Raw genomic sequence first — 25,964 nt, 5'->3', positions numbered from 1 at the left:
TCTCCAAATCTTCTTAAACAACTCTTCCCCAATCCAGACTGTTGACCACCTATAAGGACAACGGTGTGGGTGCATCAGATCACCCGCTCCAAATTGCATGCTATCCTGATTGGGAAATCTCTCACTGCGCCTTCATTGCTGGTGGGTCAATGTCCTGAAACTCCACCACTGTTCAGTGGGATATCCTTTTCCAAATGGATCTGTGCAGTTATAAAATGTAGATCACTCCAGCAATAGGGCAATTTGAGATATTAATAAATGCTGCCGTGTCCACAAAATTCCTACGAATAAATGGATCTGATAATTGTGGATGATGAAAGGTGAGAAAACCAAAATGGTAAATTCATCACTGTAGCGACAGGAAAGACTAGAAAGATGCGTGGAACACAAATTACAATGAAGGAACTCCCAATGGCAATATTAGCACTTGCAAATTTTTTTTGAAGTTATGACTGTTAAATTATAGCGAATGTCTGATATTTGAATCACCGATGAGAAGCAAGGGAAAGTCATTGATAAAATTATAAATTTCAAACTACCTACTTTATCAGACCTGAACCTAGTGAAAACTTAATAAGAAATCCAGTCCTGTTGCCTTCTAATATGATATAGTAGATGCCTTTATGTTGTGATTTTAGTATAAATTATGATATTTAAAGGGGATAGAAAATTGCTCAAAGTTCTCCACCACATTATAAAAAATGCGCATGTCAAAATGTTTTGCTTTTGAATGTATGCCTTAAAATGGCCTGTCTAGTTATCTCCATTCTCTGTGGTTCCATTGACTTACGTGGCTGTGATTTCGCATCAGCAGGGCACTTAATTTGGACCAAAAGATACAGTTTAAATATGCTACTGACTTATTATTCATTCATTTTAAAGTGAATCACAAACTGTCATTTACTATTCTCCATTTATTTTACAGCTGATTCCATTGAACTAATAGTTCCTGATGAGGTGACAGGGCAGCTGAGAAAATCAGCCACCATTCCTTGTATCTACGTGCCATCTGCTCAGTACAATGTTATAGAAGTCACTTGGTACTTTAATACACGCAAAGTACTTATACAAAGAAACAAAAAATCTGATTCTATTCCAAGTTTCTTTAATCGTCGCAGAATCAGTATTAATCAAGATCCTGGAGATGTTTCACTTGTCCTGAAAGACCTGGCCTACAGTGATCGAGGAACTTACACTTGTCAAGTAAAGTGGCTGTCCAATGATGGGTTAAGAATAACAAAATCAAGTTTGGGTGTCAATTTAATAGTAAAACGTAAGTGATCTTTTTGATCGTTGGTTATTTTACTTTCTATCAATTATTTATCAACTATGTCATTTAAACCAATAATTAAATATTTTGACACAAAGGATAGCTGAAAAGTATTGTAACTTTTAAAATGATTGATTCACAGTGGTTGCCAAAAAATTGCTGATCTGACCTACATAAACTGAATTCTATGTGGATTATTACTTACCGAGTAAGCACTTATGGCATACTAGTTATTCATCTGAGGGAGGATAGTAGGTAGCAGATAGGAGTCCTTAGCCAGTTTGACTAGATATCGTGGGATTTTGTGGAGTCAAAGGGACTCCATTCTATGTCACCTACATTTCACAGTCCTGCATTTTGTGGTTGGTCTTTCCTGCCATTGGGAGATGCAGACGAAGGTTATATGTGGCAATATATAGTTTGTCCTCCTTCGTTGCTGTGTCTAAATCCAGACACCCTTTACCCAACCGTGTGTGAAACTTCACTAGACTGCAGGCCACAAATGTGAAGTTCACCAGGAGAATTGTAGCGTAGATGGAACTGTAGTGAGGACACGACTTGGAAATACACCACTGTTTCTTTATCACCACTGGTTCAAAATCCTGGAACAGGATTATAGAAGTAACTTCACCAGAAGGACTGCTGCAATTCAACAAAATGTCTCACCATTATCATCTCAAGACCAATAAAGGATAGATGTCCATTGACATCCAAATCAGCCAAAATTGAAATGTTTTTAGAAAGTGCTTATTAAAATTATAAATATATACTCAGTAAATGTTTGGGAACTGTCAATTGGCCAGGAAGCATCTGTTAAGGAAGGGAAACAGTTAATATTTAGGTTATATTCCTTTAATAAAAACTGGAAGGTGGACAGCTTTCAAAATAGTAGAGATCCATGTATAAGCGAAGTTGTGCTGGGGGTGGGCAAGGGAGCAGGTTGGTTTGCAAGCTTGAGGGGTGAGTGATTTTGGAGACATGACAGGAATAAACAAAAAAGATCTGATGGAAGAGGAGCAACGAATGGAAAAAATGCTAAAGTTGTAAGATAAATTAGAATTTAATTCAGTTTTTTTTTTCCCTATCGCATCCAGTTATGCCTATTCCCATTTAAAATGCATTAAGTACCCAATGGCCCAGATCACACCAGCTATAAGAATCAGCCTGCTCGTCTAATAGCATTCAAAATCCTGAAGCGATTATGCTTACATACCTCGATCAGACAATACTACATTAACGATGCTTGTAGTTGTACATGGCCCTGGTGAGACTGCACTATTGTGTGCAATTTTGGTCTCCTAATTTGAGGAAGGACATTATTGCTATTGAGGGAGTGCAGTGTAGGTTCACCAGGATAATTCCTGAGATGGCAGGACTGACATATGATGAAAGAATGAGTCAACTGGGCTTGTATTCACTGGAACTTAGAAGGATGAGAGGGAATATTATAGAAACATAAAAATCCTTACCGGATTGGACAGGCTAGATGCAGGAAAAATGTTCCCAATGTTGGGGGAGTCCAGAACCAGGGGATCACAGTTTAAGAATAATGGGTAGGCCATTTAGGACTGAGACGAGGAAAAAAAAATTCACCCAGAGTTGTGAATCTGTGGAATTCTCTGCCACAGAAGGCAGTGGAGGCCAATTCACTGGATGCTTTCAAGGGAGAGATGGATTTAGCTCTTAGTGCTAAAGGAATCAAAGGGATATGGGGGGAAAATCAGAAACGGGTGCCCTGGTTGAATTTTTGAGTCCTTAAATATAGGAGAGGTGCCAGAGGATTGGAGGGTGGCAAATGTAAGGCGTTCGACAAGGTGCCGCATGGTAGGTTGCTCTGAAAGGTTAGATCTCATGGAATTCAAGGAGAGACAGCTGAATGGATAGCAAATTGGCTTCCTGGAAGGAAGCAGATGGTGTTGGTGGAAAGTTGCTTCTAGGACTGGACACCTGTGACTAGTGGTGTGCCACAGGGTTTGGTGTTGGGCCCATTACTGTTTGTCATCTACATCAATGATTTGGATGAGAACATACAGGGCAGGATTAGCAAATTTGCTGATACCAAAGTTAGTGATTTTGCAGATAGTGAAGATGGTTGTGAACAATTGCAACAGGATCTGGATCGATTGGCCAGGTGGGCAGAGGAATGGTTGATGGAATTTAATACAGAAGAGTGTGAAGTTTTGTATTTTGGGACATTGAACAAGGGCAGGACCTACACAGTGAATGGTAGGCCTCTGGGTAGTGTTCCAGAGCAGAAGCATCTAGGAGTGCAGGTTCCTGGTTCCTTGAAGGTTGAGTCGCAGGTTGGTAAGGTGGTAAAAAAGGCTTTTGGCACTTTGGCCTTCATCAATCAGAGTATTGAGTATAGAAGTCGGGAGGTCATGTTGCAGTTGTATTAGTCGTTGGTGAGACCACATTCAGAATATTGTGTTCAGTTCTGGGCACCATGTTATAGGAAAGGCATTGTCAAGCTTTAAAGGGTTCAGAAAAGATTTACGAAGATGTTGCCAGTACTAGAGGGTGTGAGCTATAGGGAGAATTTGAGTAGGTTGGGCCTCTATTCCATGGAGCGAAGGAGGATGAGGCGAGATCTTATCGAGGTATACAAAATCATGAGAGGAATAGATTGGGTAGATGCACAGAGTCTTTTACCCAGAGTAGGGGAATCGAGGACCAGAGGACATAATTTCAAGGTGAAGGGGAAAGGATTTAATAGGAATCTGAGGGGTAACTTTTTCACACAGGTGGTTGTGGGTGTGTTGAACAAGCTGCCAGAGGAGGTAGTTGAGGCTGGGGCTATCCCATCCTTTTTGAAACAGTTGGATAGGTACATGGATACGACGGGTTTGGGTTATGGTCCAAGCGCAGGCAAATGGGACTAGGGTAACTGGGACATTGTTGGCTGGTGTGGCCGACTTGGGCCGAAGGGCCTATTTCCACACTGTATTACTCTGTGACTCTAACTGGGTTATTGATTTTGGATGATCAGCCATGATCATATTGAATGGGGGTGCTGGCTTGAAGGGCCGAATGGCTTACTCCTGCACCTATTTTTCTAACTTTCTTTGTTTGAGTGGTGATTTAAAATTATCAGCTGGTTATGCTACAAAGTGACTTGGGTTTTCTTGCAGCACTGACTACAGTTGTACTACTTAAAGCAGAAATTACTGTTGTGGATTTCAGAGGATGAAAACTGAATGTTTACATCTGGCACTTCTCACTTCATTCAGGAAGTAAAGATCTCTCTGCGTGCTGCTGCCAAAGCTGTGGGCACTCGTACATGATGATTCAGTAATATCACTAACTTAAGTGTAAATAATTCTGATATAAGCATGTTAAGCAGAAGTGCTATTACAGTACACTTATGTCCTGCTGAATCAATTGTTACATTAAGTAATTGGTTAGTTGTACTTTCACTTGGTAAGCGAAAACCCTGTCTTTAAAATTTTACTCATTATATTTCCAGGTTTTCCTACCAACATAACTCCAGTTGTTCTGTTCCCTAAGGTCCTCCCTACCAGGGGTAAGATGTTTTTTATATTTCTATAGATGCCCGCAACATGTTTATTATTCGCTGTAAAGGCAGACAAGAAGGTTGAGGTAAATGCATAGTTTAGTTTAGAGATGCAGCATGGAAACAGGCCCTCCGGCCTACTCAGTCCGCACCGACAAGCGATCCCCGCACATTAACACCATCCTACACACACTAGGGACAATTTACACATACACCAAGCCAATTAACCTACAAACCTGTATGTTGTTGGAGTATGGGAGGAAACCGAGGATCTCGGAGAAAACCCACGCAGTCACGGGGAGAACATACAAACTCCATACAGACAACACCCGTAGTGGGGATCGAATCTGGGTCTCCGGCGCTGCCAGCGATGTAAGGCAGCAACTCTACTGCTGCTCCACCGTGGCCGCCATAATTAAATTAAAGAGAGCAAATTCCATAAACAGGGCAGGCAACAGCACGGCAGGGACTAAGGGAAGACTGATGGATTAACTTGCAATTACTTCAATGATTTTGTAGTAAAAAGCAGATTGCTGTAGGTAGAGAGTTCTGTGCCTTTCAACTCTACCCAACTGCTCATTGGGAGATCCTTTCACAAATGGACATGGAATTAGAAAATGTAGCTAACCCCAATATTTTCAAGAATAATTAGAGATAGTAATAAATGCTGCCCTTCCCCAAATAACCAAGAAGAGTAGTTCCTGAAAATGGTGGGTGAGAAAACTAAAATGGACATTCACCATTGTAGCAACAGGAGAGGCAAGAAAGATGCATGGAACACAAATTGCAATGATGCAATTCCCAATACCTGTAATAACTCTTGCAAAAATAATTTTGAAGTTATGACTGGCAAATGATAGTGAATGTCTTGATATTTGAAACATCAAAGAGAAGCAAGAGAAAATCATTGTGAATATGAAATGAATTTCAAACTAAACCCAGTGAAAAATGAATGAAAATTCCATGCCTATTACCTTCTGTGTATGTATGAGGTATGTAGAAAAGGGATATAGAAGATATGGTAAATGTTATGGTTTGTGTCAATTATGTTTAAAGGAGATGGAATATTATCCTCAAAGTTCTCACATAAAACAGAAATACAAGCTTGTCAAAATTGATTTCATTGTTTTTGAATGTATGCCCCTAAAATGGCAGTGTCTAATTTGCATTATTGTCCAGTGGTTTCATTGATTGCTACATGGGTGATTTTGTATCAGTAGAGCATTTAATTTGAACCAAACGTTACAGTACAATTACGCAACTGACGAATAATTCTCCAAGATACTCAGAGTCATCGTCATACAGTGTGGAAACAGGCCCCTTGTCCACACCGAGCACATGGCCCATCAACACTAGTCCCACCTGCCTGCGTTTGGCCTAAATCCTTCTAAACTTATCCTATCCTTGGACTTGTCCAAATGCTTTTATAAGATTGTGACAGTACCTCCCCCAACTACTTCTTTTGGCAGCTCATTCCATATACCATATAACCATATAACAATTACAGCACGGAAACAGGCCATCTCGGCCCTACAAGTCTGTGCCGAACAAATTGTGTTAAAAAAAGAAGTTGCTCCTCAGATCCCTATTAAATCTTTCCTCCCTCATTTTCAACATGTGTCCTCTAGTTCTTGATTACTCTGCGTAAAATACTCTGCATTTACCCTATCTATTCCCTTTCAAGTGAAACGCAAACTAATTTACTATTCTCCATTTATTTTACAGGTGATTCTATTAAACTAACAGTTCCCGAGAAGGTGACCGGGCAGCTGAGAAAATCAGCCACCGTTCCTTGTATCTACATGCCGTCTGCTAAGTACACTGTTACAGAAGTAATTTGGTTCTTTAATACACAAAAAGTTCTTATACATAGAGTTGAAGGATTTGATTATATTCCACTTTCCACCAATCGGGGCAAAATCAATATTAATAACAGTCCTGGAGATGTTTCACTTGTCCTGAAAAACCTGGCCTACGGCGATCGAGGAACTTACACTTGCAGAGTAAAGTGGCAGTCCAGTGATGGATTAAATGGAACAAAATCAAGTTTGGGTGTCACTTTAATAGTTGTAAGATGTAAGTGATCTTTTTGACTATTCCTTTCAAAAACCAATAATTAAACATGTTGACATGGCTTGCTTAAAAATATGATAACCTTTAAAATTATTGATTCACAGCGGTTGCCAATAGATTTTAAAATTGATCTGACCTCCATAAACTGAATTACTGTATATGTGGATTATTACTTACCCAAGTATGAATTAGTGTTTATTCATGTTTATAGTTGATATTGCACTTAAATACGCATTCAACAAAACAGCAATCAGTATAACGTGAAACAATTGAGTGAATTACCTTGCATATGAATTCCTGAAAGGTCATCAAGAATGCCTGCCACCCTGGCCATACCCTTTCCCTTTTTCTAGCATTTGGGGGAAGGTACAAGAGCTTGAAAGCTTGGACGTCCAGACTTAAGAACAGCTTCTTCTCCGCTGTTATGATGCTCCTGAACCAATCACCTCTTTCACACCCTCTTACCGCATACTCTCACTCATAACCCTTATATTATTTGGTTAGTCCATTGCTGCACATAAGTGTTTTTTTTTCCATTACTTCAGATTGTTCAACAATCTTTTGCACCATTCTGCTCTTTTATATTTGCCTGGATGGACAAGTGCATAGTTCCCTGTAAGTGGTGTCACAGATAGATCGGGTGGTAAAGAAGGCTTTCGGTACATTACCCATCGAGTATAAAAGTTGTGACGTCAAGTTACAGTTGTATAAGACGTTGATGAGGCCACATTTGGAGTATTGTGTTTAATTTTGGTCGATCTGCCAGAGGGAGGATGTCATTAATGTGGAAAGAGAGAAGATGTATGAGGATATTGCCAGGTCTTGAGGGCCTGAGCTTCAGGGACAGATTGGGAAGACTAGAACTTGGTGCACAGGAGGCTGAGGGGTGGTCATAGTTGTATATTATCACGAGGTGAATGGATAAAGTGAATGCAAAGAATCTTTTAACCAAGTAGGGTAAACGAGAACTAGAGGGGCAACAATTTTCTCAAAGGGAGGTGGTTATATAGAATGAGCTGCTAGAAGAAGTTGCATGTAAAATATACTTGGACAGGTATATAGATACAATAAATTTCCAGGGATATGGGCTAACACAGGCAAATGGGATTATCTTAGATGGGGCATCTTGATGATCGGCATGGACAAGTTGGCCCAAAGGGCCTTTTTTATGTGCTGTATGACTATGACTCTCGTGGAGAGGATTAAATAATGCTCTTGACATTATTCTTGACAATAATGACAAAGGTGACAGATGGGAACACCAACAGCCACAGCTTCCCTTCACTAGACAGAGCACAGGCCACAAGTATAAAATGCAGCAAAGGACTGTGGATGGAACTTTTCAGTGATGAACAAACTTGGAATACACCACTGGTCCTTTATCTTCACTGGTTCAAAATCCAGGAACACTCAACAGGATTATAAAAGTAATTTCATCAGATGGATTGCAGCAATTCAAGAAAGTAGCTCACCATTATCTTAACAACAATTAACGATTCCTGTCCGGTGACATTCAAATCATCCAAATGAAATTTGAAATCTACTCAGCAAATTCTTGGAAACAGTCAATTGAACAGGCAGCTTCTGTTGAGGAAGGAAAAGGTTCAGGTCATTGTCCTTTTATCAAAACTGAAACGTGGCCATTTTAAAGCTCGTACAGAGCTTTGTAAAAGTGAAGTTGTGTTATGGAGAGAGCAGATTGGTTTTCAGGTTGGAGGGCTGAGATGTTTTGGGAGCATGAAAGGAATAAGCAGAATAGATCTGATCGAAAAGGAGCAACTAATGGAAAACACTAAAGCTGCAAGGTGAAATTAAAATTAAAATTTATGTTTGTTTAATATAGTTTTGTTATCCAACACATCAAACTACATAACCTTGATAAAGTACCCAAAGGCCCAGATAATTAGAATTAGTTTGCTCGTCTAATAGCATTCAAAATCCTGTATCGATTTTATGTACTGCACATAGCTCTATCAGGTAATCACTATTGTTAATGGTGCGAGTTGCATCTTGAGTGGTGAATTAAAATAGTCGTTTATGCTGCAAAGTGACTTGGATTTTCTTGCAGCATGTTAGTATTAACTACAGTTGTAAAACTGCAATCAGAAATTAATGCTGTGGATTTCAGAGGATTAAAACTGAATGCCCACATCTGGCATTTTTCTCTTAATTCAGGAAATAAATATCACACTATGTGTTTCTTACAATGCAGAACAAAATGCCCTGGTACCTCATACATCCCAATTCACTAATGTATGAGCTCTACACTTAAGTGTCCATAATAAGCGATTTAGGTATTCTGAAAAATGCAAGGAATCATGGGATTTGTCAAAGGTCATTCGCGATGAACATTCTCGGCAACTGAGCTGCTGCAGTGGCGGCCTGTTGCAGTGGCGTCACAGGCTTACAGCCAGCATGGAGAAGAAGCGCAAACTCCTGCACCGGGCCGCTGTCCCGTCAGTCCAGGGCTGTCGGTTAACCCGGGCGGGACAGGCAGAGTTGAGCCACAGTTTGTGCTTCTCCGCATTAATTAAGTAGACTTGTTATACATGTGTCCTGAATCAATTGGTACTCGAGTCATTGTTCACTTTTATTTTGACACAGTAACATAAAACTCTGTTTTACCCATCATCTTTCCAGATATTCCTACCACCACATTTCCAGTTGACCAGTTTTCCGACATCTTCTCTACCAGTGGTAAAATGATTTTTATAATTCTATAGATGCGCGTGACATTATTGTCCTTCTCTTTAAAGGCAGAGGAGAAGGTTGAAGTAAATACAGAAATTAAAGAGAGCATGTTCACTAGACAGGGCTTGGACCAAGGAAAGACTTGGGTTAAATTGCTTGTTAAGGCAGGTAAACTCAGGTCATGGATAGGTACATGGGACTGGGATATTCTAGCTATTACAGAAACATGGCTGAGGAAGGGACAAGACTTGCAACTCAATGTTCCCTGCTACAAATGCCACAGAAGGGATAGAGACGGAGGTAAGTGTGGTGGTATGTACCTAGGGGATTGTTCAGTCAGGCTATTTGGGTAGAATTGAGAAATAAGAAGTGAATGGTAATTTTAATGGGATTGTTCCGCAGGCTTCCCCAATAGTCAGTGGGTATTAGATGAGGAAATATGGAGAAAGATCACAGACCAAGAATAATTGGGCTGTAATAGTGGCATGGACGAGAATGCGAACAAAAGTGTTTAAGTAAATTAAGAATCTGTTGATTTTGTTGGATGGATCTGGGAATTGGTGACAATACAAAAATCAAATATGTACATTTAGCCAGTAAATTGCCCAATGCTTCTTAAGTTCCAGCTTGCCATTTTCCAGGAAAACAATGATACAAACATGACATGTCCAACTATCTGCCAGTCAGCCTACTCTGAATCATCAGCAAAGCCCAGGGTCTAATCGAGAGTTCTTTCAAGTGCACACTTAATCACCATTATCTTGTTCTCTGATGTCTGCTATGATCTTTGCTCAACTCCAGACTTCATCTCAGCCTTGATCCTATGATGAACCAGTGCTGAATTCCAGAGAGTGGAAGAGTGACTGCCCTTGAATAAAGGATTCATTGACTGACTGTAGCATCAATGAGCCCTTGTTAGACTGAAGTCAGTGTATGTCTAAAAGGACAAATCCTCTCAACAGTTGCAATTATACGTTACAAACAGGAAGATGGTTAGAGTTGCTGCTAGTCGATCAGTCTAGTGTCAGGTTACGTGAAGGGATTTCCAGGCCCAACAATCCTCAGCTGCTCTATCAATGAAATTCCTTCCAGATGTGGGGATGTCATAGATCATAAGTGATAGAGGTAGAATTAAGCCATTCAGCCCATCGTTTACTCTGCCTTCCAATCATGGCTGATTCTTCTACCTTCTCCCCATAACCTCTGGCACCCGTACTAATCAATAATCTATACCTCTGCCTTAAATATATCCACTGATTTTGCTCCACAGCCTTCTGTGGTAAAGAATTCCACTGATTCACCACCCTCTGACTAAAGAAATTCCTCCTCATCTCATTCCTAAAAGAATGTCCTGTAATTCTGAGGCAATGAGACTCTCCCACTAGTGGAAGCATCCTCTCCACATCCACTCTATCCAAGCCTTTCACTTTGCTGTACCCTGATGTGGACTGATTGTACAATTGCTCAGAATATGATGCAGTCATTACTTGCATAACATTCAGATATGGGTTGAGAAGAGTCAGAGAAAGTGGGATGCTGGTTGGGGAAAGGTTTGTGTGGAGGTAAATGATGGAAAGAACAAACTGGAAATCTGACAGTCTGTAGAATAGTGCAGGAAGGAACTGCAGATGCTGGGTTAAACCTTAAACCGAAGATAGATATAAAAAGCTGGAGTAACTCAGCGGGTCAAACAGCATCTCTGGAGAAAAGGAATAGGTGATATTTAGGGTCAAGACTAATATCACAAACCCTTGTTTCTAATCGTGCACTAATAGAATATAGAACAGTTCATCACAGAAACAGGCCCTTCAGCCCACAATGTCTGTGCTGAACATGATGTCAAGACCAACTCTTATCTGCCTGCAAGATCCTTCCATTCCCATGTCCTATTCAAAGTCTCTTGAACGCCAACATTAAAGTTGCATGTTAAATGCAGGTTAAACAGACTTTTGTTATAATGCTTGCCTTATTGCTGCTGATCATGGTTACATATATGCACTGCCAGATTGTATTTTCACTTACAAGGATAAATCACCATCTCTAACATTTTGCTGATTATTTCCCCAGAAATACTTCCCACTGAACCTCCATCTACTTGGTATACCCATCCAACAAGTGGTAAGTGTATATCCTAGTTTGCCTAACCTCTCCCTATAGCTCTGAAGCTGTCTGAAGATGGGTCTTGACCCAAAACGTCACCTATTCCTTTTCTCCAGAGATGCTGTCTGGCCCGCTGAGTGACTCCAGCTTTTTGTGTCTATTGTAGGCTGTAGAATAGGGCGATTAAATGTAATTGGATGAATAGAAAATTCAGCATTAAAATGCCACAGATTAATTCACTCAATATTCAAACATGTTTGTCTTTATTTAAAATGATGAAGGTTTTGCTTAAGTACACAATAGCCCTCGATCATTTAGGAAGTAGCATCATAGAGCACTGTGTATTTTCTTCCTGGAGCCAATTCTGTAGTTTTCTACAGTCATGGTGCTGGTTTCAAATTGATGCGGAAATTAAGATTCTTAAGCCCCGTCCCACTTCGGAAACCTCTGGTAACCTTGCCCGCGACCCACGGTTTCCATGAGGTGGCCGGAGGTTTTGGTCACTCTCCCTAATGGTCGAAAGTGGTTTCCTTGTGGTCGAGGTTTCTTCTAGGTTGTTTCAACATGATCAAAACTCGACTAAAAATAGGTTGCCGTTTGGTCCAAGAGCGGAACTCGCTTTCAAAACATGGAGGGGACGGGTGACACAATTTTTTGGCGGCCACGCGCGCATGCGCACACTCACACACGCGCGCGAGGCTTCGTAGGCTCAATCCACGCAAAATGCAGCTCAACTGCCTGTCTCACTGGGTTAATTACAGCCCTGTCTGGACTGACGGGATACCAGTGCAGCTTCTCCGTGCTGGCCATATTTCCAGCAAGTCCAGGAAGGGTTGTAAACTCACCTGGCGGGAGGGACAGGCAGAGTTAGCTGGGTTTAGTGCTACTTCTCTGCGCTGGCCCGTCTGACTGTAACCAAAGATCCAAGATCCTATAGCGGTGGATCTTTGTTGCCGACCTCTCTGGCCACCCGCTGGTGGGGGCACTCGGGAGGGGACAGAACAGGACCCGGCCGGGATCATCCTGGCTGCGGATGAAGCGCAAGTCTGTGTCACGTCTCCCTCCTCCAATCACCGCGCTCTATCCTCAGTCCCACCCTCCCACTCCACCCTCCTCCAATCATCGCGCTGAATCATGTCCCGCCCCCATTGCCTGCCGACCGACGTCTCACCCCTCCAATTGGCGCCCTCGATCACAGGATTTAAAAATCCGGATTACAAAAACTTGGGGGGGATGTCCCCCACCTCTCAAAACATGGAGGGGGCGTGTCCCCTCTGGCCCCCCCGGGTTTTCCACCCCTGGTTTAGTCGAAGCCAGTGGAGTGGGGTTGCTATTTACTTACAGGCAGTCGAAGGCTATCTCCTTTGCTGATCGGCCATTTTGATTGGCTCATTGGAGTTTCACGACCGAGAAGACCCACGGGTAGGTAAAATGCCCGCTAAACTTCATTAAACTTCCTAAAACTGTCTCCCCTCCTCCAACCCCCTCTTTCTCCTCCCCTCTCTCTGCTTCTCTGCTTCTCTCACGTTCTCTCTCCCCCCCCCCACCCCCCCCCCGCTCTCTAAAGGACTTACCGTGCTCTGTGGCAGCCATTTACCTTCCTCTTCATTGCGTTGACCTTCGCGATGTGTTTGTGTGTGTGCGGTCGGTAGATGCAGCTCACGCTTCGGTTGATCCAGCTCGAGGCTTTCCAGGTGAGTGACCAAAACCTCCGGCGACCTCATGGAAACCTTGGGTCGCAGGCATGGTCACCAGAGCTTTCCGTTCAGGTTTCCTAAGTGTGACAGGGGCTTTACTCGTTAATATTGCAGCATGACTTGCATTATTTTGCAACCTATTGGTGTAAATTATGGTGGCAATAAAGGCAGAAAAAATTGCGTTTGATTACATTACATTAGGTATTTTCCTCTCTCAGATACTTTTTCTACATCTAGAATATAATATGTCGAAAAATGTTAATCTGCTAATATCCTAAATCCTTGCTTCTAATCATGCACGGATAGAATATAGAACAGTGCATCACGGGAGAAGGCCCTTCAGCCCACAATGCCTGTGCTGAACATGAAGTCAAGACCAACTCTTATCTGCCTGTCAGATCCTTCGTTCCCATATCTTATTCAAAGTCTCTTGGAACTGCCCAAAGTAAAGTTGCATGTTAAATGCAGGTTAAACAGACTTTTGTTATAATGCTTGCCTTATTGCTGCTGATCATGGTTACATATATGCACTGCCAGATTGTATTTTCACTTACAAGGATAAATCACCATCTCTAACATTTTGCTGATTATTTCCCCAGAAATACTTCCCACTGAACCTCCATCTACTTGGTATACCCATCCAACAAGTGGTAAGTTTATATCCTAGTTTGCCTAACCTCTCCCTATAGCTCTGAAGCTGTCTGAAGATGGGTCTTGACCCAAAACGTCACCTATTCCTTTTCTCCAGAGATGCTGTCTGGCCCGCTGAGTGACTCCAGCTTTTTGTGTCTATTGTAGGCTGTAGAATAGGGCGATTAAATGTAATTGGATGAATAGAAAATTCAGCATTAAAATGACACAGATTAATTCACTCAATATTCAAACATGTTTGTCTTTATTTAAAATGATGAAGGTTTTGCTTAAGTACACAATAGCCCTCGATCATTTAGGAAGTAGCATCATAGAGCACTGCGTATTTTTCTGCCCAAAGTAAAGTTGCATGTTAAATGCAGGTTAAACAGACTTTTGATATAATGCGTGCCTTATTGCTTCTGATCATGGTTACATATATACACTGAGAGATTGTATTATCATATACAAGGATAAATCACTGTCTCTAACATTTTGCTTATTATTTCCCCAGCAATTCTTTCCAGTGTACCTCCAACTAGTCTGAATACCCATCCAATAAGTGGTAAGTTTATTGTTTAATTAATGTTATTACTTGACTGCCTAACCTCTCCCTATAGCTCAGGTCCTCGAGTCCTGGCAAGATCCTCATGAGTCTTCTCAGCCCTCTTTCCAGTTTAATGGCATCTTTCCTACAGCAGGATGACTAAAACTGAACACAATATTCCAAGTCACTAAATGTTTGTTTTTTTCCCACTCAGATTGGGGTGATATGCTTGCATTTGCAAAGAAAACCAGCATTGTTTAAAACTTAACGTGCATTAAATATGTGATGTTCCAATGCATGTTAGCCCTGTATAGTCAGTATAATAATGCAGAACCAGCATCTTAAGGAGTAAAATTACCTAAAAGAGAAATGAATGGCCATTTCCATGACAGTCAATTGTTGCTCTTTAACATGAATGTCAGTGGTTCCCCTAATTATAATCAATAAATAACAATGAAAGATTTTAATGAAATTAAAAAAATAACAGCCATCTAACAGGTAGTCAGTACAATATGCAAAGATAAGTACAGCAATGCAATATCAACAAAAAAAAGTTGTGCATGAGTCTGTGATGGGTCTGAAGAGGTTTTGATAATATTAAAGGATTAAATAGTTGTCACTCAGGTTTTATGATACTTCCTCCTCCCTAAATGCCAGCAAATTACAGCAATGCATGAACTAAGTATAATTATTCTGCATATTCTCTGCTTTGGCTGCAACTTAGCTACAATTTAGGTAAGTCTGTGGAATGGTTTATCATTATTAAATAATGATGAACAACAGAGGGCAGTAATAATTCACCAATTGAGTTATTCCACTACAATTGTCACGTGGTTACGCTGCTTTGTGATATGGTTTGTTGGCAGCCTATTGGTATCAATGTGGTAGCTTTGTTAGTGGCCAACGTTACTGCAGGTAACATGGGAGACTGAAAACTGAATGATTCTAGTTGTCTGTTGTTCTCCTCTCTCACGATCATTCTATTGGCCTCTGCAATATCTGAAAAATAATTTTATTGGGAGCTCACAGATGCTCATCCGCTGATATCACCATCCTTAATACTCACCTTACGTGCTAATAATTATAGTGATGTGCCAAATGCATGTTAAACAAACGTTTGATATAATGCTTGACACTGCGGCTGATCAATAGAAGTATATATAATTATGATAGGCATAGACAGTCAGAACCTTGCTCCCAGGTTGGAAATGTCAAAGTCTGGAGGGCATTGCTCCTGGGAGAGAATGGCAAATTTTAGGAGATATATGTGGGACAATTTTTTTTTAAACACAAGGTCTATATTCACTATTAAGTTGCATTTTCATATACAAATATAAATCTCTGGCTCAGAAATAATCAACATTTTTCTGGTTATTTTCCTAGCATTACTTTCCACTGGACCTCCAGCTGATCTGAACTCCGCTTCTGTCATTGGTAAGTTTAGAATGTTTTATCTGTAGTTTCAAACAGTATCTGTTTTTTCGAATTTTATTTTGGAAAAGCGCAATAATTTGTGTTTTTGCCACATCAGAAATTCCTAATTCCTGGATGGAAGACAACTCCATCAATTTGTATCTGAATTTTGAAATAATGTTCTATATTTATCTCTAAAGTATTTAGTACTTAATGTAGAAACTACAACCCAGGAATATCCGAATTAATCCATTAATGTACTTAATGGATTAATTCGGGATATTCCTGGGTTGTAGTTGATAATGAACAACAGAGGGCAGTAACAACACATTTGTTGAATTTTACTCTTTCCTCTCGTAAAGGGAGAAATACATAGGTGGTGTCTTACACCAAGCTTGGCTCTTGTTGCCAAGTTTTAGAAAATCCTCCACAAATTTTAGAATCTAAGATTAAAGATCATAGCCTCCGAATTAAAGGACGTTCCTTTAGGAAGATGAGGATTTTCTTTAATCAGACGGTGGTGAATCTGGAATTCTTTGCCACAGAAGGCTGTGCAGGCCATGTCAATGGACATTTTTAATCAGAGATAGATTCTTGATTAATAAGGGTGTCGGGGGTTATGGAGAGAAGGCAGGAGAGTGTTAGAGATTGTAGATAAATATGAGTCGGTGTTCAAAGGAAGAACAATGTTTTTTTTATTTGTTTTGGAACTTATTTATGTGTAATACTTTTAGTTTTTGGCAGTTTTGTTTTGTAAAGCTTTATTTGCCCCAGATCATGGGTAACAAGATTTTCCACTGCTCCAGTAAAACATCTAGACGCACTATGCTTTCATTCTTGATTGCCTGGAGGAGGAAGAAGAAGAGCATTAGAGAGCAATGTTAGTAATTCTAACAGGGTTGAACTTTTCTTACCTATGTATCATACATATGGCACCAAGAGATCCATCGAGAGATGCATGGAGGATTATTAGAATTCCTTACTGATCCAGACAGACAGTACAAGATAATGGCACACTATCCCTTATCAAGATGACTGCCTTTGCCAGTAACACCCGCAACATAAGTGCGACTAAAGAAGAATGACAGATTATGGGTTTATCTGTGGCCTTTCTCAACAACAGAAGAAAAAAAGTCAGGTATCACATGCAACCAAGTGATTAGTAGAAGAGTGTCCAAGAAGCTCCTGGAAATTTTCAGATACCAAATTCATTATTTGAATTTGTATGATATGTGTGTCTCTGCATATTTTTCAAGTGACGGTAGATTATCTGAATACCTGCCCGTTATGTGCAGATTTGCAATTATGTGGCATCAAGGCTTTGGTCTGTTGACAATTACAACTCGGTCAAAGTTGTAAATAACATAAATATTAGAAATATTCAAAAGCAACACTGAAATCTGGCCCTGCCTTTCTAAAACCCAAATGGCTAGACTAAATAAAAAAACAAACACTCTTAACATGTTGATGAAAATAATTAATTAATATGATTGATTAATTATGGAAAGTACATAATAAGTATCTGATCATTCTTTTCCTTTGGTATATGTTTGTAAATAATATTTTAACTATCTAGTAATGAGGTTCAGGCAAGACCATGAAAATGTGACCATGACTATGGAAACCAAATTACTAGCAGAAGCTACTGAATGGCACTTCTCTTAAAATAATCCAGTCTAAATTTATTTTGAAAATATCTCTTTAACAAGCAAGAATGCTTTTGGTCAAGTTCCATGAGATTCTTCTCATTATACCCCTTGATCACACTGACAATAGCTCTGAACACCATTTAGCAATCAGAAATTCCTCCTTTGAAATTTGAGCTATTCATTTACCTCACACTTTTAAAATGATGTGGAAAATGGGGTAGATAGACCACTATATATAAAATTAATTTTGTGTATATTTTAAAAATCTTTTGTGTATCTCCATGTGAATGTATGGCACTAATTACTGTGATTCTCTACTCTAGGATTGGGAAGTGCAAACATCCCAATTTGGGTGTTTGTTATGACAATTGTTCTCACCGTGCTCCTTTTTTCTACTATCATTGTCTTCATTTTGTACAGAAAAAGAGCAAAACCAGGTAAAAGTGAAGGTTACTTACTAAATTACTGATAAAAACACATTCTGGTTTATTAATGCTGAGTTAACTGTTAAGGGCCTGCCCCATTTACGTGATTTATTTCGACGAGTAGGCAGCCGAAAATTTTCAAAATGTTGAAAATCCATAGGCGACCAGAAAAAGGTACGACACTTTGGGCCACTACTCACGACCATACAGGAGTCACCCCCCCCGCGACATATTAATATCCCGAGGGATATTAACTCCAGCAATGCCCCGTATCTGTTACTCAGTGTCCACCCTTAACAATAAAAAAAATAGCCACCAGGGAAAGCTGACCTCTTTCATGAAATCATTCTCAGCCATAGGCACCTCAGGATAGGATGGACAACATGCAGGAGGAGAAAACGCAATGTGAGATTATATTTTCTTAACATGCCATGGGAGTAGTAAAGCTCAACTACATCCAGTGGCACATTAAGAATAAGGGGCAAGCCATTTAGAACAGAGACGAGGAAACACTTTTTCTCACAGAGAGTTGTGAGTCTGTGGAATTCTCTGCCTCAGAGGGCAGTGGAGGCCAGTTCTCTGGATACTTTCAAGAGAGAGCTAGGTAGGGCTCTTAAAAATAGTGGAGTCAGGGGATATGGGGAGAAGGCAGGAACGGGGTACTGATTGGGGATGATCTGCCATGATCACATCGAATGGCAGTGCTGGCTCGAAGGGCCGAATGGCCTACTCCTGCACCTATTGTCTATTGTGGGCCTTCTGACCTATGTCCAGTAGGAAATAGCAGACCACAGACCTGCGATCTTCTGATTTGAGTTGGCAGTGGACGAGGTTTCCTGCTGCTCATTAATGCCCAGGAGATTTCCACATCACTTACCTTCCAATGATTTTTTCTGCTAATATAGTTTGAAGCACAAAGCAATGATTTATGTTTGTTACTATAAATACAGTCTTTGTCATGGTGATCTGAAATGAACACAATGGGGTTAATCACATGTCTTAGTCCTGCTACCATTGACACTACAAAAGCATCCCAAGGGTTTTGGAGGAGTCCAGCGGCGGCTGTGAGGGAAGGAGCGCAGAGAGTGAGAAGGCACAGTGGTCAGGGCTAACATGGGTGTAACAAGTGATGATGCTGAATACTTTTTCAAAAATCAGAAAGGCTTTCACTTTAAGGTGGTTGGAATTCTGAATCTTGTCTCCTGCCACTTTATGGGCAGTATTGAACTTGCATGGGAATCCGGTATCTTATGATATTAGCACACACTGTGTGTGTCTCCAAACTTATCTTCAATTTCTTTTGCACTTGATGTTGATTATATTGGGTTCATGAGAGCCTACGGTTTCCATGAGCATTTTACAAGATAGCAGCCAGTTGCCATTGTGTTATATCTGCCGCACTGCCCTAAATGTGATGTAACCGAGAGAGTGAAAAGTTCTGTGCTGCGAAATACCCGTATGCTATTATTATTATCTGAAAATTCAAGCTGATAAATTTCCTATGTCTCTCAAATACTTTGTTTTCCTGTGTTGATTGAATTTCATCTTACTTCCGATGTTTGATGATTATTGTTTTGTTGTAAAGAACTTTATATTTAATGCTCTCAGATTCTAATTGAACTTTTTGTTTTCCAGAGCACACATATGACTTTACAAGGTAGGTATTCTTTCACTTCATTGCTATAGATTTATCTTTCACACACGCCAGTTTAAAAATCCGATTCCATTTTTATCACACAGAGTGTTGGGGATTTAATTTGAGTTTGGGGAATTGCAGTCCATGCTTATATATGTTTCTCTGTGAAAAACTCTTATTCATGATCATCTCCACAGACTGAATGTATTTATTTATTTCAGCATTTCAATCCAGCAATATAAAATGTCTCCCATCCATTCCCTCCCCAGATACTGCCTAACCCACTGAGTTCCTCCAAAACTTTGTGTTTTGTTTAAGATTCCAGCATTTGCAGTCCCTTGTGTTTCCCCTTAAAACATAGTACGTTAATTGAATCTTTACACTGCCTCTTATAATTTTGCATATATTTATTTCCCAAAATGCAAAAATTTATAGTGTTAGAGAGTGTAGATAAATATGAGTTATTGTTTTTGGACTGCTTGGTTACATTTTCACATTCCTACTATTACTTTCCATTCCCTGTTCTTTTGTAATGTGTGGACCCTTAACTCTAGATTTGTACATATCCTGAGTTGCAGACTGAAGGCCAACTGGCTGCTGTGTCCTACAGGAACCTCCTGAGACTGAAAAGCATTCCACTCGGACTCTGCCCGTACTTTTTATAGCATGTACAATAAAAAATATGTGACTTGTAAACGTTGTAACATATACGTAAATTGTGTTCTGGTTGTATGTGTTACCGTCGCAAGATATAGATGTAATGCAGGCAAATGGAATTAGTGCAGATGGGCAAAAAGTTATCGATGGCATGGTGGGCCAAAGGACCCATTTCTTTGTTGTACGAGTGACTCTTTCACTTAAAAGACGATGCTGAACAAACATTCCAAGCCTTCAGTCAACAGAGTCAAAAAGATGTTGAGGGAGGAACTGTAGATGCTGACCTACACTGAAGATAGACACAAAGCGCTGGAGCAACTCAGCGGGCCAGGCGGCAACTCTGGAGGGAAGGAATGGGCGACCCTTCAGGGTCTCGACCCGAGGCGTCGCCCGTTCCTTCTCTCCAGAAATGCCGCCTGTCACACTGAGTTGCTCCAGCGTTTTGTGTCTAGAGTCAAAGAGATGTGTGCTATAAAGCTCCAAACAAAGAATATCATGGATTTGCAGTAAGGATTATACTTTTTACATTTCTGCCTGCTTTGATTACTCAATAACAAGGACAGTTTAGAAGTGGGAAGCAGTGTAGAGAAGGACTGCAGGACTAATCCCAAAGTTAGGGATCTGATTTGTGAGGAAAGATGGGGGAAACATGGGCTTTTCAGATGAGACACAAGTCTGGGAGGTTAAAGTGAACAAACCTAGAATATTATTCAGATCAAACTGTGGGAACTGACTGGACTTTATGGGTTAAACTAGCTAATTAATGAAATGTCTCATTCCTGGAAATTCTTCCTTTCCCAAAGTGTTATCAATAGATAGAATAGAATAATGAAGGGAAAATTCATGGAATTATTTAAAAAACACACGGATGCCTCTATAAAACGAGTTTAGTGCTCTTTCAATAGATTTATCAGTGGACTTGCTCATCTGTGAGATGGTCATTTGAGGAGGGCAGGAAACCCAGTGCAGAGCTTCCCAATCACGGCAAAGTATGGGTGGAAGCACAATTCATGTAGACAGGTACATGGATAGGACTGGTTTGGAGGGATTTGGTCCAAACACAGGCAGGTGGGACTAGTGTAGCTGGGACATGTTGGCTGGTGTGGACAAGTTGGGCCAAAGGGCCTATTCCCATTCTGTATCATTCTATGACTCTTATCACCTCTCAACTGAATAGCCCAAGATTCCCCATCTATCAGCACAAACCAGTCTGAGTCTGAAGAAGGGTCTCGACCCGAAATGTCACCTATCCATGCTCTCCAGATGCTGCTATCCATGCTCTCTGCCTAATCTGCTGAGTTACACCAGCACCAGATCCCTGACTTTAAGGATCAGCCTCGCGGCTCTTCTCCACATTTCCAGCTCACTTCAGTTTTAAAAGCAGCTGTCACAATAATTGGGAAGTGGAACTTGCATGGTTAGTTACCAAATGTGCAGATCCTAGAGAAAAACTAGCTGGTGGTTTTAGGGCAGATGACAAATTCACCACCACGTGTTCCTATTTCATTGCAATATCTGCAATCCTCTCAGTCATTCTCCCTTGTGTGACATGGAATCTTAAGCATATTTGACCTATGAGGAAGTAAAGGTGCACGGTTAGTGTGTTGAGCCTGTTTCTGTGTAATCTGTGTCTGACCTACAGATTTTGAACACTTCACACTCTCCTGCCCACTTATCTGTGCATTAAAATGTATCCACACGAGAAAGATTATTGAGATAGTGCCAAGGATTTCTCAGTCATGATCAAACCAGTTTTAGTCATACATATTCCGCAGGCAGTTTGATTAAAAATAAGAAATGAGTTTTTCAAAAGGCAGGGTTTAACTAAAGATTGAATTAATTTTGTAGGTAATGACATCAAATTTTAACGCATCTAGTGTCTCAACCATCTCCTTTTTCATTATTACGTTCATTCTTATGCACATTGATGAAGCTAGCAGGTATCATCGAGGCACCCACGAGCAGGTTCCCATCTTTGTTGTGAATAGCTTCCACTTCCTGATCTATTGCTCTTCTATTTATGCCTACACCATCTTATTTATGTAGGCATCTAATCATTTTTCTTATACTCTCTTACCTCTCATTTTAATTTTCATTGTGACTCGTTTTTAATTAGTCCGGTTCACATTGGTATTTCCGACACTTATCATAATCTAGTTTTATTTGCTTTATAGTGTCATACACCACAAAACATGCTCTTTGGCCCAACTCATCCATGCTGACCAAGATGACCCCATCTAAGCCAGTTCTCTTTGCCTGTGTTTGGCTCATATACCTCTAAAATATTCCTATCCATATAACTACAAGTTTTTTTAAAGCTGTTATGGTATCTGCCTCAACTACCTCCTCTGGCATCTTGTTCCATATACGCACCATCCTCTGAGTGAAAAAGTTGCCCCTCAGGTTTGTATTTAATCTTGCCCCTCTCATCTTAAACATATGTCCTCTTGTTTTGATTCCCTTACCCTGGGTAAAAGACTGTGCATTCACCCTATCTATTCCCCTCATTATTTTATACACCTCTATAAGATCACCCTCAGCCTCCTGCGCTCCAAGGAATAAGGTCCTAACCTTCCCAACGTCTCCCTAAAGCTCAGTCCCACGAGGCAACATCCACATAAATCTTCTCTACTATTTCCAGTTTACCTTCTTCTAAATCTCTTGTCATCCATGGAGGTCTATATTTGTTTTTCTTCCTTTGCTCCTCATGGGAATGTGCCTCAACCATACATGAACTTGTTTGATAATTTAAAATAAATTGCAAGCATGTTCTCAGAGCTTTATCAAAAATGGGCTATTGTTTGCTCTCTCTGCTTTTATACCTCTCTCATATGAAAGCAGTTTGCAGTTGGATGGAAAAAGCATAGCATTGACTGGATTGGAGGGGCTTAATGTGTTTTTCTTTTCTTTCTGGTTGTATTATAACCAAGTTTTCTTAAAATTGAGCAGTTGTTAATGTTATTTTCATTTTACTTTTAGATTTCGGTCTACAATTCCTCCACATCAGGAAGTACCTGGTACAGTTTCATGTGAAAATAATGAGTACGAAATAATGACAAAAACAAACGAGTATTCAGAATTACAAATGCAATCTGCATCTGGGTCAGGATAACTGGATGCTTCACCATGAAGCACAACATGTGCAGCTCTGCAGCTTCCGTGGGAAATAAATTTATATGCACATGATATTCTGTTTATTGCAGGACTCAACTACATAAAATGGCAAAAGCAATTGTTTTGTTTCAAAGCTTTCAAATAAACATCTCTGACAGTTTCTGCTACTCCACCCAACTTTGAATATTTAACCTTGAAAAACCCCTAGGAAGTTTCAGTTTTCCTATTTTATCTACTGCCATGCAAAGGCTCAGCTGATTCAGAAAGGTTTCTTATAAAAGGGAATTGACCTGAAATATTAACCTTGTTTCTCTGTCCACAAATGCTGCTTAACTTATGGTATTTGAAGCAATTTCTGTTTTTATCTTCAATCTCCAACACCCAGCTTATTTTCCTTCAGAGGTGCAAGAGACAGCAGATGGTGGAATTTGTAGCTGAACTAGAAGAGCTGCTCGAGGAATTCGTGGGTCAGGCAGCATCAATGTAGGGACATCAACAGGCAACATTTTAGGTCAAGACCCTTCATTTAAAAAGAGTATTGGGGAACGGACATTAAGTGCTTAAGTAACTCAGCCAGTCGGGCAGCATCATTGGAGAAAATGGTCGTGGGTCGAGACCCTTCTTCAGACTGAGTATTGGGGAAGTTGCTAGTTTAAAAAAAGGTGGGGGGGGGGGGGGGGGGGGGGGGGTAGAGTGTGGGGCAGGTTAGCAAGTAATAGGTGATAACATTTGAGGACAGGTAGATTGGCAGGTAACAGTCAAGTGGGGGGAAAAAGGTGGAGGTAGCAACAGAGGATGGGAGATGAATGGGGAACAAAAGGCTGCAGATTCCGCAGTCTGATAGGAAGATAAAGAGTGGAACAGAATAGAGAGGGTAGGTGGCAGATAGCGTCATGCAGCATTGAATCAGGCCCTTCGACCCAACCTATCCATGCTGACCAAGATGTCCAGCTAAGCTAGTCCCAATGACTAGCTTTGATGGGAGTACAGAGAGAGGCGAGTGCTGGACAGTTGGGGCATAAAGGGATCCAGTGGAAGGAATGTGGGGAGTGCAAAAAACGAAGTAGGGGTCTAGGGGATAAGATGGGTAAAAGAGTGTGCGTGAAAGGACCTGGATAGGTAGGAGGAGACAGGAACGGGAGTGTGGATTCCTTGAAATTGGAGAATTCAGTCTTCATGGTGTTTGGGTTGTTGACGACCCAGCAGAATAGGAAGTGCTGTTCCTCTGGTTTTCATTTCCTCACCCTGGCAGTGGGGGAAGCTGAGGACAGACAACACATGGAGCCTGCATTGATTGGATTTTATATATTTTGTATGGTTATATCGCCCCTGCTCACTTTATAATATAGATGCTCAAACAATTATTTTACATTCATACCTCAGAATGAATGGTGAATTTAGCACATGTGCATAGTTTTAAACCTGCAATAAAAGCCAGGTGCAGGAATGCTATCAAATTGGTATATTTTGGTATTTGTCACTTTGCTGCTTAAGGCACAATAATCTCTTCAAACTTTGAATGTTGAATGTAATGGCATATTTGTAATAAATCTATCTGACCTATGAAGTTAATATTACCATACTTTTATCTGACACTTCCCAGAATGGTGCAATTGTTAATCATCAGCATACTAATAAAATAGCTTGCATTTATGCACTTGTTTTAATGTTTTTTAAAAACGAAACTTTTTTTTAGAGACACAGCATGGAAACGGGCTTATCGGTCCACCGAGTCCACACTGACCAGTGATCACCTTTCACATTAGTTCAATATTATCCCGCACACACTCACTCAGGGCAATTTTACAAAGGCCAATTAACCTACAAACCTGGAGGTTACAAGTCTGAAGAAGGGTCACCCATTCCTTATCTCCAGAGATGCTGCCTGTCCCGCTGAGTTACTCCAGCTTTTTGTGTCTCCAATCTACAAACCCATACGTCTTTGGGATGTGGGAGGAAGCCCACGTGGTCACCGAGAGAACGTGCAAACTCTGCACAGACAGCAACAGAGATCAGGATTGTACCCGGGTCTAGCACTGTTTGGCAGTAGCTACCAGCTGTGTCACCCTGTGCTTTTTATCTCAGGTTTTTTTTCTTTGTATTGAAAATTCTCTTTGTTTCACAGGAACTCGGGTAATAATCGAGACAAAGAAAATGATATTAGGGAAGGTTACTAAAAGCTTCGTCCAAGGAAATGGTTTTAAGAAGGTTCATAAGGATGGGCAGGGAACGTTAGGAAGGGAATTCTTCAGTATTGGGCCAATAATGTCTGAAAGAGAAGACACCAATGTTAGGAGAATGGAGCTGGAGATGCACAAGGAACTAAAATTGTAGGAATGTCTAATCCTTGGAAATGTTGTAAAATTAGTTACACAGAAAGGGAAGGCTGAGAACATGAAGGTATTTTAGCACAATTTTAAATGAGGGAAACTTGGGAATTGAGAATTACTGGTGAGTGAATACAGACAAGATACGGGGCAGTATAGGATTAAAATATATTGATTAAGCAATGAATCTGTCTCAAAACGTATCCCCTTCCCCCCCCCCC

The 25,964-nt window shown here is 40.5% G+C and overlaps 1 protein-coding gene across 2 annotated transcripts in view; it reads left to right on the top strand.

Moving 5' to 3' along the window:
• Window positions 1-25,065, top strand: part of LOC129702069 (V-set and immunoglobulin domain-containing protein 4-like) — a 30,815-nt gene extending 5,750 nt beyond the window's left edge. Inside the window, exons 2-12 of one of the 2 annotated variants that reach the window (XM_055643607.1) lie at window positions 926-1,273; window positions 4,737-4,793; window positions 6,510-6,860; window positions 9,498-9,554; window positions 11,616-11,666; window positions 13,945-13,995; window positions 14,490-14,540; window positions 15,906-15,956; window positions 17,908-18,021; window positions 19,645-19,666; window positions 23,282-25,065. In XM_055643607.1, the coding sequence (XP_055499582.1) occupies window positions 926-1,273; window positions 4,737-4,793; window positions 6,510-6,860; window positions 9,498-9,554; window positions 11,616-11,666; window positions 13,945-13,995; window positions 14,490-14,540; window positions 15,906-15,956; window positions 17,908-18,021; window positions 19,645-19,666; window positions 23,282-23,414 (1,286 nt within the window). In that variant the 3' untranslated portion in view covers window positions 23,415-25,065. The remainder of the gene's footprint in view (window positions 1-925; window positions 1,274-4,736; window positions 4,794-6,509; window positions 6,861-9,497; window positions 9,555-11,615; window positions 11,667-13,944; window positions 13,996-14,489; window positions 14,541-15,905; window positions 15,957-17,907; window positions 18,022-19,644; window positions 19,667-23,281) is intronic. The other variant, XM_055643608.1, reaches the window with a different exon arrangement.
• The last annotated feature ends 899 nt before the right edge of the window (window positions 25,066-25,964 follow it).

Source organism: Leucoraja erinacea, chromosome 12 (assembly GCF_028641065.1).
Source record: "Leucoraja erinacea ecotype New England chromosome 12, Leri_hhj_1, whole genome shotgun sequence".
Lineage (NCBI taxonomy): Eukaryota > Metazoa > Chordata > Chondrichthyes > Rajiformes > Rajidae > Leucoraja > Leucoraja erinaceus.
This window is presented reverse-complemented; position numbering and strand designations above follow the sequence as displayed.